Source organism: Canis aureus, chromosome 30 (genome assembly GCF_053574225.1).
Source record: "Canis aureus isolate CA01 chromosome 30, VMU_Caureus_v.1.0, whole genome shotgun sequence".
In the NCBI taxonomy this organism is placed as follows: Eukaryota; Metazoa; Chordata; class Mammalia; order Carnivora; family Canidae; genus Canis; species Canis aureus.
Window position 1 is genome coordinate 31,551,224 of NC_135640.1, and position 16,878 is coordinate 31,568,101.

The 16,878-nt window shown below is 46.7% G+C and overlaps 1 protein-coding gene across 2 annotated transcripts in view; it reads left to right on the forward strand.

Annotated features, from left to right (window-relative positions):
* HUNK (hormonally up-regulated Neu-associated kinase) overlaps positions 1 to 16,878 on the forward strand; it is a 106,444-nt gene that overhangs the window by 27,166 nt on the left and 62,400 nt on the right. For both annotated transcript variants that reach the window (XM_077878989.1, XM_077878988.1), the window contains exon 2: positions 16,368 to 16,660. In XM_077878989.1, coding sequence (XP_077735115.1) covers positions 16,455 to 16,660 — 206 coding nt within the window. In that variant the 5' untranslated portion in view covers positions 16,368 to 16,454. The remainder of the gene's footprint in view (positions 1 to 16,367; positions 16,661 to 16,878) is intronic.

Genomic DNA, 16,878 nt, shown 5'->3' on the forward strand with positions numbered 1-16,878 from the left:
TCTCTGTGTGTGTCTTTCATGAATAAATAAATAAAATCTTAAAAAGAAAAGAAAAGGAATTCTGAGCATTGGTGTCCTGGATAAAATCAGAATGATTGTCCCAGTCCGGGAATTGCTAACACTGTGTCACCCTGGGCAAGTCCCAACACCTCTATTAAATACAGTTAACCCCGTCTTATTAATGGAAACAAAACATAACCCCCAATCTTTTCTTAAATGGTGACATTTTCAGTGGGATTGACTAAGAAAAATGGCGATTCACAAATGAAAGGGGTTTTAGAGAAAATAAGAGAAAGGTTTTAAGTAAACTCTTTCTAAAACACACTTGAATTGTATCTAATGGGATGAATGCAATTAAGTCATGACACCATTTAAGGAAACTCAATAGCAGCAGAAAGTACAGCCCCTTTGGGGCTGGGTGTGACTCTCTCAGTTGATACTTGGAGTTACTACAAGAGGCTTGAAGCCCTCTTTAAGGAGGATGGAGCCAAAAACCAGTTCTGTTTTTGCCTAGCACCATCTCGGGTCCCCTCATTCCTATAAGCTAAGCAATTAATCACAGCCCTCTAGTCAAGTATTCAAGTCATGACTATTCAGTACAAAGGATTTTTTTTTTTTTTTTTTTTTTTTTTATGGTCAAAGATTGAAATTCTGGCAGATTTTTGACATGGATCTGCTTCAGGAAATCTTTTTGGTTCTACTTTTGCTGTTCCTTTCTGTCTCTGATTGCTTTTGCTTTGTTTTTGGCTAAACCTTAAATGGACAAATGCTAAAGAGTAGAAAGCATATATATCTGATGTTTCCCAAACTTCACATTATCACTAAAAGCAGCCAAAAAAGAAAAGCAAAGAAAAGGAGGAAAAAAAAAACAAAAACAAAAAACCCACCATTGCAAATGCAAATAAAAAGATGGTGGCCTCCTTTTCTAGAGATAAGCAGCAAGGGGATGTTCAAAGTTAAGATGTAAAATATACACTTATTTAGAAAAGTTAATGACTTAGAGTAGTATGTATATTGAAACTCATCAGGAGAGAAGACAGGTGACAGATAAAAGGAAATCGAAGCACTGTGATTATTGGAACTGAGTTGACTCAAATCACATTGCCTCTCACTTGGGAGCATTGGTGAGTATCTTCTAGATTAATTGTTTCCTTTCCTTCTTTTTTTTTTTTTAATTTTATTTATTTATTCATGATAGACACAGAGAGAGAGAGAGAGAAAGGCAGAGACACGGGCAGAAGGAGAAGCAGGCTCCATGCAGGGAGCCTGACGTGGGACTCGATCCCTAACTCGTTAGGCAGTTTAGGCAGGCGCTAATTGGCTGCGCCACCCAGGGATCCCATTGTTTTCTTTCTTTCTTTTCTTTCTTTTCTCTTTCTTTCTTTCTTTCTTTCTTTCTTTCTTTCTTTCTTTCTTTCTATTTTTTAAGTCTTATTTTTTATTTTATTTTTTTAAAGATTTATTTACCTATTTTAGAGAAAGAGCAAACAAGCATGAGCAGGAGGGGCAGAGGGAGAGGGAGAATCTCAAGCAGTTTCTGTGCCGAGCATGGAACCTGACTGGGGCTCAGTCCCACAACCCTGAGATCATGACCTGAGCTTAAACCAAAAAATACTAAAATTTGTGAGAAGTTTTGGTGGATGTTCCGGGCTCAGTCATCTCCTCCCCAAATTTCATCTGTTGAAGTCCTCACCCCCCAGGAGCTCAGAATGTGGCTCTATTTGGTGTAGGGTCTTTAAAGAGGTAATTACTTTTAAATGAGGTCATTAGGATGGGCCCTCCCCCCAGTCTGCCTGGTGTCCTCCTAAGGGGAAACTAGGACACTCACGGGGGCAGAGGGAAGACCATGTCATGCGCAGGTACAAGACAGCCATGTAGATGCCGAGGAGCAAGGCCTCAGAGGAGACCGACCCTGGTGACCCTTGAATCTCAGACTTCCAGCCTCCAGCACTGTGAGAAAATAAATTCCTGTTGTTTAAGTGGTTGTTTCGACAGCCTTTTTGCAAACGAACACACGGGGAGATACTTATTAAAAATGATGGAAAGAACAGTCTGTATTTAAAGAAAGAAAGAAAAAAAAAGAATCAGGACCTCGAGAGCTCTGCTGGCAGGCCTTCTCCCTGCAGCCCCCAGCCTGTGCACACGTGTGTGCAAACACGCACACACCTCCCACCGAGTCCCCTTGTTATCTGCTTGTGAATTCCTTGCCCTTCCTAAGGGCCGTTATCTGCTGTCAGTGGAAGCAGAGCATTCAGTATTCCCAGTGAGCGGAAGGGAGGCCGGGAGGATTTATGGTGTCGTTGCAGGAACACAAATTCTGCTTTCATACAGACTTGACATCATCAATGTACACGTATAAATCAGAGCAGGGCCGAAAAAAAGACCTAGCTTTCTCTTTCTGATGAGCACCGGCTCTGGGGCCGGCCCTGACATTTAGTGGGTGATTTAGGCGGAGGGGTGGGCAGCCTGGCGCGCTGGTGGCCCGGGGAGGCCATCTGCGGACGTTTATTGAGGACCTCATGTGAGAAAGGGTCACCAGCAGTCCCGGGGGCAGGAGAGGGAGGCCCGATAAGGATTTCTGTGCTCAGCTAATGCACAGCTAGTATTTCCACTCCCCCTTCCTGGAGCCGCCTCTCCCCCCCCAGCCCCACCCCGGGTCTTTGCCCTCCCCCACGCTCTTCCACCTGGAACAGCCCACCCCTCCAGGGTTCCGGGCCATAGCCCCCTCTCCCCCCTCCGCACTGCCTTTCCTTTTTGCCCCCATTAGCACTATCTGCAGAGATCAATCATACCCTCTCCCGCTGTGTTGTCACTGTGTTTGTTCAGTTGTAACTACAGCTAATGAATGGTTACTGTGTACCGAGCACTTTACGTAATGTCCCCTGGCCTCGCGATTACCCCCCTCAAGATGAACAATCTGAGGGTTCCTGGGTTTGGCTTTTTTCTGGTCCAGGATTTCTCAGTTCTGGGACTCCTACCTTGCGTTTATTCTAGAAGGTGTGAAGTAATAGGGAGACAAACCATGAGAGACTCTTAACTCTGGGAACCAAAGTGAGGGTCGCTGGAGGGGAGCTGGGTGAGGGGATGGGGTAACTGGGTGACGGGCACTGAAGGAGGGTATGTGATGGGATGAGCACTGGGTGTTCTACGCGACTGATGAATTATTGAACTCTACATCTGAAACTAATGATACACTCTGTTGGCTAATTGAATTGAAACTAAACAAATTTAAAAAGGTGTGATTTCATCCTCACTACAAATTTGTGTGATGGGTAATCTCCTATGCAGTTTGTAGATGAGACAATGGGGCATTTCTTCATTCATTCATTCATTCATTCATTCATTCAGACTTTTTCGTGTCCGGGACTCAGAGGGTAAGTGACTTGGTCAGACCCATGGAGCCAGGACAGTGCTGTCCAACACACCGGCCCCTCGCCCCGTGTGGCTATTGAACCCTGCAAACGTACCTGGTCCAAACTGAGATGTGCTCTAAGTGTGAAATACATGTCAGACTTCAGAAAGTATGAAAAAAAAATGTAAAATATCTCATTAACAATCACAATAATTCCCAAGATCACTTTGTTCTCTACAGAGAAGAGTCTGTTTTTTGGTTTGTCTCTTTTTTTCTCTTTGTTCGTTTGTTTGGTTTCTTAAATTCCATATGAGTAAGATCATATGGTATTTGTCTTTCTCTGACTGACTTATTCCACTTAACATTACACTCCCTACATTCATCCAGGTCTTTGCAAATGGCAAGATTTCATTTTTTTTTATGGCTGAATAACATTCACATATGTAATAACATCACATCTTCTTTATCCATTCATCTATCAAGAGACATTTGGGCTGCTTCCCATAATTTGGCTACTGTAAATAACACTGCAATAAGGGTGCATACATCCTTTTGAATTAGTGTTTTCGTGGAATTGCTGGATCATGTGGCAGCTCTGTTTTTAACTTTTTGAGGACCCTCCATACTGTTTTCCATAGTGGCTGCTACCAGTTTGCATTTCCACCAACACTGTACATAGGTTCCTTTTTCTCCACATCCTCACCAACACTTGTTGTTTCTTGTTTTTTTTGATTTTAGCCATTCTGACAGGTGTGTGGTGCTATCTCATTGTGGTTTTGATTTGCGTTGCCCTGATGATGAGTAATGTTGAGCATCTTCTCATGTATCTGCTGGCCATCCAGATGTCTTCTTTGGAGAAATGTCTGTTCATGTCTTCTGCCCATATTCTAATTGGATTATTTGTCTTTATTTGTTTTTTGTTGTTGTTGTTGTTGTTGTTTTTCCTGGCATTGAGTTGCATCGGTTCTTTCTGTACTTGGGATACTAACCCTTTATCGGGTATGTCGTTTGCAAATATCTTCTCCCATTCAGTATGGAGAAGTCTTTCAGTTTTGCTGGTTATTTCCTTGCTGTGCGGAAGATTGTATTTTGATATAGTCCTAATAGTTTATTTTTGCTTTGGTTTCCTTTGCCGCAGGAGACCTATCTAGAAAAATGTTGCCATGGCTGAGGTCAGAGAAATTACTGCCTGTGCTCTCTTCTAGGACTCTTACGGTTTTTAGGTCTCACATTTAGGTCCTTAGTCCATTTTGAGTTTATTTTTGTGTACAGTGTAGTTAAGTGGTCTAGCTTCATTCTTTGGCATGTAGCTGTCCAGTCTTCTCAGCACCATTTGTTGAAGAGACTGACAGACACTTCAGTTTTGCAAGATGAAAAGTGTTCTGGGGACACCTGGGTGGCTCAGTGGTTAAATGTCTGTCTTTGGCTCAGGTCATGATTCCGGGGTCCTGGGATCGAGTTCCACATCAGACTTCCCACAGGGAGCCCGCTTCTCCCACTGCCTATGTCTCTGCCTCTCTCTCTGTGTCTCTCATGAATAAATTAAATCTTAAAAAAAAGAGTGTTCTGGAAATGGAGGGTGGTGATGGCCACACAACAAATGTGAACATATTTAATAGTGGTTTATTTGATGGTAAGTGTCTTATCAAAAGACATCATAAAAAAAGAACAACTAAGACCCTAAGGACCATATGTTTCACTGTGACTATTATGTGAAAATATCTGACCAAAAGCATCTGGGAGCTGGGTCACTGAAAGTTGGTAAGCTGGAAGCTATTCAGAATAAAATATCCCCCACCAAAAAAAAAAAAAAAAAAAAAAAAAAAGCAGAGGAGGAGGTAAGGGGGGCTGGTTGCCAGATCAAGGAGGATTTTTAAATTTCTCATTAAAGAATCAAGTTTATTTTATTAATTTTTTTAAAGATTTATTTATTCATTCATGAGAGACACAGAGAGAGAGGCAGAGACATAGGCAGAAGGAGAAGCAGATTCCTGGCATGGACCCTGATGCAGGACTCAATCCCAGATCCCAGGATCATGCCCTGAGCCAAAGGCAGCTGCCCAACCGCTGATCCACCCAGGTGTCCCAGAATCGAGTTTATTTTAAAGGATGATCATAACCATCCTTAGAAGGAAAATGTCTAATGCCTCAATGTGAAGACAGGAGAAGTGGGGGAAGACCTGAAGGAGTGCAGGGAATCCCTAAGAAGGCTGGCCAGGACAATAGACACGGCAAGGAAGGAACCTTCTGATGACTGGTTGCCAGGAGGGGAGGGGGGGAAAAGAGTCAGCTGCCCAGGCACCAGGTGGGGATGATGGTGGCCTCCATGGCAAGAGCACAGAGAATGGTGACAATTATGATTCTGTGAGGCTGGCCAGGGAGGGTTGGGGTTTCGGCTGTCCACGTGGCCAGCGGGGAAGCTGCTCTTCTCAGCAGTTTGACAGTCATGGATGGCCAGGGGAAGTCATGCCTAACCAATGCATTTTGTTTTGGATTCATCAATTTTTTTGCTTTCAGGTGATGTAATTCGAGGCTTCCTGTCCCTTGTCACCAAGTGATACTCTGGGTAATGAAAAACGGGGCCAAAGTGAAAGAGAAATGGAGCAAGAAGGGGTTGCTGAGGGATCAGAGTTGAGGGGTATTTGAGACAACTGGACACTGAGTTTTTTAACCTACGTATTTATGGATTCAATATATTTGGCGCTTCAGGAGCCAAGCATGGTGGGGAATAACATGCCTAATTCTACGCAGTGTAAAAACAACAACAAAAACTTGTCATCTGTGGCCAAGCTGGGCCTTTGGCTCTTTTCCAGAACCAAAGAGAAATGATTTTGGCACTCCCTGTTTTAATTCATACTTCACCTCCCCTTAAGATTCCCGAATTGTGGAGAAGTCTGCGCACTGGAATTTGGGATTACTTTTATCCTGCAGATAATAAATAGCATTTTGATGACAACGAGGCGTGCATATTCTAAGGAGACAGGCCTCGATAAAGGATTCCAGTTGCATTGCTATTGCCTTTATGTGCAGCCCCACCGGTGCACCTTGCCATCTGCAAATTCTCCAGTTTGCATTTTTCCTTCCTTGCCAGAACCACTTTCTGGTTTCCCACCAGCAGGACGTTTCTAGGGTGTCAGGACGTTGATTTGCTTTCTGAACCGGAGCCGGAGTCTGGGCACAGAGAATCCCAGTGACAGTGGTTCCAGATCTCCAGGGGAGAGGCGTGCCTCTCGAGCCGACTTTTTTTTCCTTCAACCAGAGTTGAGCTCTTTGCCTTTCCCCAGCGCTGGGTTCTGCTATCGTTGCCAAATCAGCCCTAATGAGCTCTGTTGTTTAAATTGGGGAAAGAAACTTTTTTCCCCTCATTTACAAGAACACAGATTTTAGCGTGCAGCAGCGGGAGGGTGGCCGGCAGGGAGCCAGGGGTCAGAAGCTGTCGCGCTCCGCTGCAGAAATAGCAGCAATTAATGGACCCCTATAAAAGACAGCGATGTGTGCTTGCTGTCTAGCATCGTCTCTCTGTGAGTTGGAGCAACCTTGAAATTAATTATAAAGCCAGCACAGGATATTTTCTGCTTTCTGTTAAATAAGTATCCGGCACACAGGCGCACGTTCCACTCGGATGCATCTACACATATCGTTTCTTGGGAAGAAGGCGTGAAACCAGTTTATTTTCAGAATTCCCCACTGGGTCATGCTAATCACCACCGTTTCCAGCCGTTTTGCATCATCTCAGGCTCAGGCTGGAGCCTGGAGCCTCAGAGCCCCTGGGCTCTTGTCATTTTCTTCACGGCTGTAGGGACAGTCCCTCCAGCTCACCCCTGCCCCATTCATTTCGTCCCGTATGGTCACCCAGACCTTATTGTTAGAATGAGATTTAGTATTCTAGGCTACTATTACTAAACACTTTTGAAAAGGTTCTGCATTAGTCTGCTAGAGCCACCACGACAAAGTGCCACAGCCAGTTGCCTTAAGCCACAGACATTTATCTTCTTATAGCTTTGGAGGCTGGAGTTCCAAGATCAAGGTGTCAGCAGGTGTGGGTTCTCCAGAGGCCTCTCTGCTTGGCTTGCAGATGGCTGCTGCTTTTTCTCTGTGCTCGTGAACCCCTGGTGTCTCTTCCTCTCCTTGTAAGGATACCTGTCCTATTGGATGAGGGGACACCCCTGTTTTCTGGTTTATGTGTAATTACCTCTTTAAAGGCCTGGTCTCCATATAGTCACATGAAGGGGTTAGGTCTCCAACATGTGAATTGGACAGGGAGACACAATTGAGCCTATAACAGATTCTGATACAGTTAATAGAATCTTTTTCTTCCAACTATACTGCTATTCATTCATTCATTCATTCATTCATTCATTCATTCATTCATCATTCATTCATCATTCGAGAAATCCTAGAGTGCTGTATATGTGCCAGAGACTGTTCTGGATGCTGAGAGCACATCAGTGAAGGAGACAGAGGACTGTGCCTTCCCTTCCAGAGCATCCGAGGGTCAGGCAGGTTGTACCCTCACTCAGTGAGCTGTGTAGGCTTTAAGAAGTGACTGGCACTAAGTGGGGAGAACAGGTTGGAGTAAGGGGGTTGTATTAAGTGCCAGGCGGCTGTGGCTGTAAACAGGTGGATCCGGGAAGCCCCTCTGAGAAGTGACATTTCAGCAAAGTCTCGGAGGTGAGGGAGTAAGTCTGTGGCTCCCGCCCCCAGGTGGGAATATACCTGTCACATCTGAGGAACAGTAAGGAGGCACTGGGTGGTGACCTGAGGGAATGAGAGGGAGACCAGAGCGAGATGGAGTCAGGGGGCGAGCTGGCTGCATGATGGGGACCTGTGGGCACCGTGAGCACTTTGACTCTTCCTCTGGGAGAAATGGGGGTTGGTTCTTGTTTTTGGAGAGCTTTTGTGACCCCCCCAACCCCCATCAGTTCTCAAGAAGATGACAGTTGGGATCAGACAAGTTTGGGAGGAAGAAAGGCTACCCAGCAGATGGACAGTCCAGAGTCAGGTGTCATGGTGACAGGGACTTAGGGTGGCACAAGGGAGTGGCTGCGGAAGAGTGACAGTTCTTCTGTGCTGGAATGTCAGGGTCCCAGACACATGCTTTAGCACCAGTCATGGCGCTTCTCCAGGGCTCTTCACCCTGGTGACTTCTCCCATACTCAGCCAGATGCTTAGGAAGCAAGAGATGGCTTTATGCAGGAGGATGGCGGATGGTTCCAGTTCACGTGTGATGAGCAGGGGACATCAGCCCACTGCCTTTAGCTTGGCAGCGATCCCAAATTTCTTTCTCTCTCTGACTCACCCAGAGAGGGCCACCAGAGGTACACTTTGTTCAGGGTCCTCTGATCTGCTTTTGTCAGCATTTAGCCTAGGTTGTATGGCTTCTGTCCAGGCTGAAGTGGCATTCCCAGGGCATATAGGTGATGGCGGTAGCCATCCGTCCTACCCCCTTCCCTCCTCCTTTCCTTAACTGGCACATGCATCGGCTGTGTCATGGCTCTGGTACATGTTTATTGAGCATCTCTGTCTCTGAGGCTGTGCCAGGCACTGGGCACGCAAGGGCAAGCCACCATTTGAAGTGACAGTGGGGCTAGGGCCATGAAGGGGCTTCTAGAAGAGGGTTCTGGAGAAAGGTGAGAGGGGCCCAGCCGGCCGATCCTGGAGTCTGCAAAGGGGGTCTGGAGGTGGGAGAATGTTGTGCTGGGAGGGAAGGACAGCAAAACACAGGGCGGAGGGACACCTGGGTGGCTCAGTGGTTGAGCATCTGCCTTTGGCTTAGGGCATGATCCCAGGGTCTTGGGATCAAGTCCCACATCAGGCTTCCCACAGGGAGCCTGCTTTTCCCTCTGCCTATGTCTCTGCCTCTCTCTGTGTGTCTCTCATAAAAAAAAAAAAAAATCTTAAAAAAAAAACACAGGATGGCATAAGGGATTGGGAGTGGCATGGTGGGGGCAGAGGACATGGGAGCAGCTGGAATTAGGCGGGTCTGGGAAGCCTCTCACAGAAGGTGACATTTCTCCAAGAGGGAGAGTCTGTGTCTCTGCATCATAATCACACACGAGCTGAAACACGTCAAGGCATGTGTGAACCACAACTTAGTGGGAAACTAAAAAGTGGGAAGCATCCCATTTTGCAACTAATGGTCCAAGGGAAGGATTTTGGTCTGCCTGTCTTGTAGCTGAGGATGGGGAGGGCTTGAGTGGTTAGACCTACCCAAGGCAGGAGCAGAGGTGACCAAGAAGCCACCATACTGCTGCCTTCTCGGAGGTTTTAAGTGAAGGTGTCCCAGACTGATAAGTGTATGTGGCGGGTGTGACAGCTGGGGAAGTGTGGGTGACCTGAGGCAGCCTGGGGTGGAGAAGTAAGCTGTCCTCTGAGGTCAGAAGGAGTGGGACCTGGCCAGGGAAGAGAGCTCTGTGGGAGGGAATTCCAGGTAGAGGTGGGGTGGGCGGAGCGGGCAGTGCAGAGGGGATGGTGGAGACATCCACAGGCAGTCAGAGCTCAGAAAAGAGGCATGAGCAGACGGGTCGCAGAAGTGAAGGAGCTGGAAGGAGAGGTCAGTGGGTGGCATGGTGGCCCATCGTCTTGTAAGGAGGGAAGAGGCCTGGGGCAGAAGCTTGAGGAGGCTGAGCTGTGGGGAGAAGCACAGTCTGCTCTGACCCCTTGGCTGGGTGGTCCGAGGGCCCCAGACCTGCCCGTGAGGATAACAGGGAGCAGTGGGCATGGAAGCCTGGGAGCCAGGCTTCCTGGCTCCGTGTCTACTCATTCTTCTCGCACAAAACATGCAGCTCCTGACAGCGAACACTTCCTGAGGGCTTCCAGGAATGCTCCTGGTGCTGAACACCCTCCTGGGTGGCCTCGTGTATTTCTCCCAACGTCCCTAGGAGGTAGGCGCTATTATCCCTCCTTGCTTTTTTTTTTTTTTTTTTTTTTTTGAAAGTAAGGAAACTAAGGCTAAGAGAGGCCACCAAGTGGCAGGGACAGGCTCTGGAGTCAAGGCTCCAGGGCTTGGAGCCTGCAGGCCCAAGTGCCAGAGTGTGGAAAACAGGTGAGATCAGGAAAGAAACTGAGGTCTGGCTCCAGCCCTGGGTGAAGGGACACGAGCCCTTGGCTCTTATATTTTCATTCTTCTGCAGGATGAGGGAGTCCATAGAATTGTATGATGCTTAGATGATCTAGTGGTCTGCTTGGGTGACCATAACCACAGACCACAGACTGGGGGCTTCAGCAACAGACACTTATTTTCTAACAGCTCTGGAGGCTGGATGTCCTAAGATCAGGGGCCAGGAGAGATGGTTTCCAGTGAGGCCTCTTTTCTTGTTTGTAGGTGGCCATTCTCTTGCTGTGTCCTCATGTGGTCTTTCCTCTATGCATGCACAGAGGCAGAGGGGGCCAAGCGGGGGAGGAGGGAGGAACAGAGAGAGAGAGAGAAAGAGAGAAATCTATGTATCTCTCTCTCTCTCTCTTTTTTAATATGAATTACCTCTGGAGATAGCCACTTTGGCTCTTTTTTCTTTTATTTTTAAAAAATATTTATTTATTCACGAGAGACAGAGACAGAGGCAGAGGGAGAAGCAGGCTCCATGCCAGAAGCCTGATGTGGGACTCGATCCCAGGACTCCGAGATCATGCCCTGAGCCAAAGGCAGATGCTCAACCGCTGAGCCACCCAGGCGTCCCTCTTTTTTCTTTTTTAGAGATTTTATTTATTTATTTATGAGAGACCCAGAGAGAGTCAGAGACATAGGCAGAGGGAGAGCCAGGCTCCCTGTGGGGAACCTGATGCAGAACTTGATTCCAGGACTTCGGATCACGACCTGAGCCAAAGGCAGATGCTCAATCACTGAGCCACCCAGGTGCCCCTCTTCCTCCTCATATGTGGACACCAGTCCTATCAGATTAGGGCCCCACCCTTATCTCATTTAATCTTAATCACCTCCTAAAGGCCCTTTTCTCCAAATACAGTCACTTGGGGGGTTGGCTTCAATATACAAATTTTGCAGCAGGAGGACACAGGTCAGTCCATAACAGATGGTAATCTGGAACCACTACAGAGCACCTGGGTTATCCCCCTGAGAGAGCCTGAAGATCCATTTCTCTTTCCTTGTGTGGACTTGGGACATGTGGAAGAGTGTCAGGTGTATTTTAGGTGCTTAATAAATGTTTGCTGAAGAAGATAAGAGTCACTTGAGTTTAGTATACATTATTCATTAAGAAACCAAAGCGTTCTGGGGGCACCTGGGGTGCTCAGTCTGTTAAGAGGTCCAACTCTTGATTTCGGCTCAGGTCATGATCTCAAGATCCTGGGATCGATCCCCATGTCAGGCTCTGTGCGTGCTCAGCAAGGAGTCTACTTGAGGGTTCTCTCCCTCTCTTCTCTCTATCCCTGCCCCACTCCTGTGTGCACACACTTTCTTTCTCAAATAAATAAATAAATCTTAAAAAAAAAAAAAAAAGAAACCAAAGCATTCTGGAAGAAAGCTCCTTTTTTGGCTAATTTCCACATAATAAGAAAATTCAGTTGGTCATGGCCTCTTGGACCATGTTTTCTGATTTTAAAGTATGGTATAAAAACGCTATAAAGAAAGCCTGAGGGCAGCCCAGGTGGCTCAGTGGTTTAGTGCCCTCTTCGGCCCAGGGTGTGATCCTGGAGACCCGGGATCGAGTCCCACATCCGGCTCCCTGCATGGAGGCTGCTTCTCCCTCTGCCTCTCTGCCTCTCTCTGTGTCTCTCATGAATAAATAAATAAAATCTTAAAAAAAAAAAGAAAGCCTGAACTTTCAAAAACACAGCCCACATTGTAGAATGGGCAAACATGCATGTATGTTTTTGTGATATTAAGAGTAGGTCTTTGGGCAGCATTCTTTTTCTTAGTCATGTGGAAGATCCATTTTACATCTGTCTTTTCATTTTAGAGATTGGACACATCTACAATTCTTGATGTGTTGGAGAGTAATGAATTTTAAAGGCAGTGGAGGGTGATCGAGGATGAAGGGATGCATTTTTAGATCCTGTTAACTCTGATCTTATGTAGACAGTCTCAACTAAGTCAATATTTAAAGATGAGAGACTAGACTGATATTAAACCACTGCCTTGGGATTTAAAAGCAACTCCATCCCAGAGAGTTTGGGACGCCGAAATGTGGTCCTGGCTTCTTTTTTCATCTGCAAGGGAAGGAAATGCACATTTTTTTTCCTTGGCTGAACTAAGCTGGAGTGCTTTTTCACCCTCTCCATAGGTTGCTTCAGTGAAAGTAACATGGTAATGATACTAAGAGCATCAATTTGAGGAGCACTTACTATCTGCCAGACGTTGTACTAAGTGCCTTACGCACATTATCTTAGGTACCAGTACGTGCCACTACGGGGTCAGATGCTTTTGTGCATCTCTCCTTCTGAGTATGATTCAGTGTTGGAATTTTTTTTCTCCTAATGCAGGGCATTAAGCATGAATTCCTTTCTGCAACTCATCTTTCTCCTGATGAACTGGGATCCACATGCTTGAGTTCCTCCCCCTTTCCTATGTTGGAGGGAGTGGTGCTCCCCTTTCATGCAGAGCGGACTCCTCCACCTGTTCGTCTTCTTCCTCAGGGTCTTCTTGCCTGCAATCGCCCCTTCTCTCTTGCATTTTTTTTCCTAAAAAAATATTTATTTAATTTAGAGAGAAAGTGCAAGAGCAGAGGAAGAGAGAGAGAGAATCTCAAGCATTGGACTCCATGCTGAGCTTGGAGCTGGACGTGGGGCTCAGTCTTGCGACCCTGAGATCATGACCTGAGCCGAAACCAAGAGTCAGACACTTGCTTGACTGGCTGCACCACCCAGGTGCCCCTCTGTTGTCTCTTTTATTTCCCCACCCCATAGGGGCCACCCAGTCATCTTAGATATGTTCATTATTTTGGCTTTGGAGGATTTCCTTTCCTTTCTTAGGAGTTTAGCTATTTGCATTTGCTGGTCTTCCCCATCATTGGTAGGCATTTTTTTTCTTTTTTTTCTTTTGGTGGTGTAGGGTGAGGTGGGGAGGATGGCAGGACTTGCCAGGTTGTGAGAAATGCAATTTTTTTTTTAAGAAATGCAATTTTTTAATTAATGAGAGAAGTTGGTGAATAATGTGTTTCAACTGTGGTATCCTGGAGCCAGGTTGTTCTCTCTCTCTCATCTAATTTTCCACCACCACCCTGAGACCCGGCGACTCCTCTTGGAAACCTGAGGGCAGTTTTTGAAAACGGATTCCTTTGTAAGATTTCGGGAGATTTTGCAACTTGAATCTGTTGAAGAGCTGGAGTTGTCTGATTCACCTTTCACGAAAAATTGCTCCTCTCGATGTGCTCAGGATGACATGCAGGCTTCCTTACTCCCTTGACACCCCCGTCCTCGCCCTCCCCAAACACACTCATCCAGTTGGGTCCTTAGATTTGGTCTTCAGCGCGTCTGCACACGTTTAATTTTTACCTTTTAAAACTCTCCTGACTCGAGCACTTTCTCTTTTCTGCTAGAGACCCCTCATCATGCCGAGCCTCAACTGGATAGAATCAGCGTTAGATCTTACTCTGCCTGCAAATCTCTGATTACTGTCAAATTAAATTAGGTGCCTCCCTTTGCTGATCATTGACTGCTTTTTCCTTAATTTCCCTGCTCAGTGTTTCCCATTTCGGTTGTTACAGATGAAGCTGCTGTAATCAAGAACGGCATTCCATTTTCAGTATTATCAAGGCAGAGTTGATAAGGGGTAGGGGGTGAATTAAAAAGCCTGGGAACGGGGTGGCGCGTGGAAACGGGAGAGGGGGGATGGTGAGGTGACTTGGGGGCTCCGGGTCTTCACCGGGGGGCTCTCAGAACCAGGAGGACTTGGGAACCAAGATCCCCAGTGACCGGGGGGCACATCTGGTGGGCTAGTTTCCCGGGGCTGCTGTAACAGAGCGCCACATGCTCAGTGGCTTATGGCAACAGAAATGGATTCTTTTGCAGTTCCTAAAAATTTTTTGATCTCCGGAGGCCCGGAGTCCAAAATCAATGTCATTGGACCAACATCAGGGCGTAGATAGGGCCGTGCTGCCTCCGATGGCTCTGGTGGCTGCAGTGCGCCCTGGCTCGTGGGCCGTCGCGGTCATCTCCTTTCCACACCCTGCTCCTCTGAATATTTGCGCAAGATCTTCCCCACCTGTCGGCCTCTATTTTATAAAGACACTTGTGCTGACATTTGGAGCCCACTCAGATGGTCCCGGTTCATCTCATCTCAAAATCCTTCGCTTTAAAAAAAAAAAAAAAAATCCTTCACTTTTTTTTTTTCCCCCCGAATAAGGCCACATTCACATGTTCCAGGGAGTAGGATTATTGAAAGTCTTTGGGTGGCCGTTATTATATAACCTACTACAGGCAGTTGAAGAGCTAAATAAATGATCCTAGTAATTGTTGTGTGCTCTGTTGCAAAAGGCAGATTGTATTACTGCCGGGCTTTCAAACTATTGTTTGTTCATAGGACTTTTAAGAATTTCGTTGCCAAAGGGTGTAATTTTTAAAACATTGCAACATAGACTCAAAGACAGAATCTAATTGTACTTTTCAGCATCTCTCCTCCCCACCCCCGCAAGACAATGGATATATCCATATACGTGTGTGCACACACATGCCTGCCTATATGTGTGTATATGTGGGCGTGGATGTCTGTATGTCTATGGGTGTGTATGTGTGTGCATGTGTGTACGTGTGTGTATGTATATATATATTTATGTATATGTATTTTTTCTTTTTTTTGGGTCATGAATGAGTACAGTTTTTAAACCTTGTTGAGGCCAAACTATAGCCAGAGTCTCACTTTAACTTTTGTAGGGAGACAGCATTAGCCTCAGGTTGACTGGGGCTACATACCAGCCCCCAGCTTGTCTGGTCTATTGGCTGATTATCTCCTCCTAGTCATGTCTGTGGATTAATGATCTGAAAATCCCCCACTATAATGGGTGAAGGAGGGGCGCCTGGGGCTCAGTAGTTGAGCATCTGCACTGGGCTCAGGGCATGATCCCAGGGTCCTGGGATTGAGTTCCGTATCAGGCTCCCCGCAGTGGGACTGCTTCTCCCTCTGCTTATGTCTCTGCCTCTCTCTGTGTCTCTCATGAATAAATAAATAAAATCGTAAAAAAAAAAAAAGAAGGAATTGACATGATATTGGTGGCTGGTCATTTAGTAAAAGGAGAGAAGCCGTAGATGGGCAATAACAGTGGTGTGTTTTAGGGCCTGGTGAGCAGAGAGGTGAATGCCACTGAAGGGAAGGGGTGCAGTTTTGGCTGGAAAGGACAATCTTCGCCCCCCCCCCCCCCTTTCCCTATCTTTATACAAAGCTGGAGGGTCTGTGCATGTGACATGTTGATTGTAGGGGCAGTGACCCAGGAGGGGTGTTCTGTGGATAGTTAAATTATAACCTAGAGCAGCAACCTTCTGGATCCTGATTTAGGGCCAAGAGCTAACCTACACCATAACTCAGCAAGGGAAGGGAAGGAGAACACTGGGGGCCACAGAGCCTGGTGCAGGGCAGAGAAAGGGTGGAAGGAGAGGGCATTGCATCCCCCAGGTCCCCAACCATGCCCTTGAACTGAAGATGGGAGCAGATTTAGCTCTTTCAGAAGTGGAGGCCCCCAGGGAACCCAGCCCCTGGATGGATAATGGCTTGGCCTGAGAGGGAGCCCTTGGCTGGAGTGGAACTTGGCATTTCAGGCTGTGGAAAACCAAGTTGGACACGGACTCTTCACTGAGCCTTCCTGATGACCATTCAAGTCTGCCTGATTTCACTCTCTGGCTTAATAATTGGATCTGGAAAAAAAAATTAATTGGATCTGGTTCCTGATGTTACATTTTTTCCCTCTTTTACCCCCTTGCTGCTATTTTAGGTAAGGTTTTTTTTTTTTTTTTTTTTTTTTTCCTCGGACAGAGAAGTAGCTACGCATTTTCCTAGAGTTCTTGGGATTCGTTAGGGAATACCCTCTGCTTGCAGTGCTTGACAACAGCCGTGTTCTTGGTGTCTTCTCAGGTGGCCATAAAAGTCATTGACAAGAAGAGAGCCAAAAAGGACACCTATGTCACCAAGAACCTTCGGCGAGAGGGGCAGATTCAGCAAATGATCCGCCACCCCAACATCACCCAGCTCCTTGATATCTTGGAGACGGAAAATAGCTATTACCTGGTCATGGAGCTGTGTCCTGGGGGCAACCTGATGCACAAGATCTATGAGAAGAAGCGGCTGGAGGAATCTGAAGCCCGCAGATACATCAGGCAGCTCATCTCTGCGGTGGAGCACCTGCACCGGGCTGGGGTGGTCCACAGGTAAGGGCCATGCCGTGCCGATGACCCTGTGCTGACTATCCCGACGGCACAGCGCTTCAGTGTGCTCTGAGCAAGGCTCAGGTGTTGCAGCGTGCTTTATGATTCCTCTGCGTGCTTATTTTTGTGAACTGACAGCACCATTGTGGGTGACGGAAGCCAGAGTGCCTAGGTTTGCCTCCTGGCTCTCCCCTTTCCTAGTTGTGTGACCCTGGGCAAGT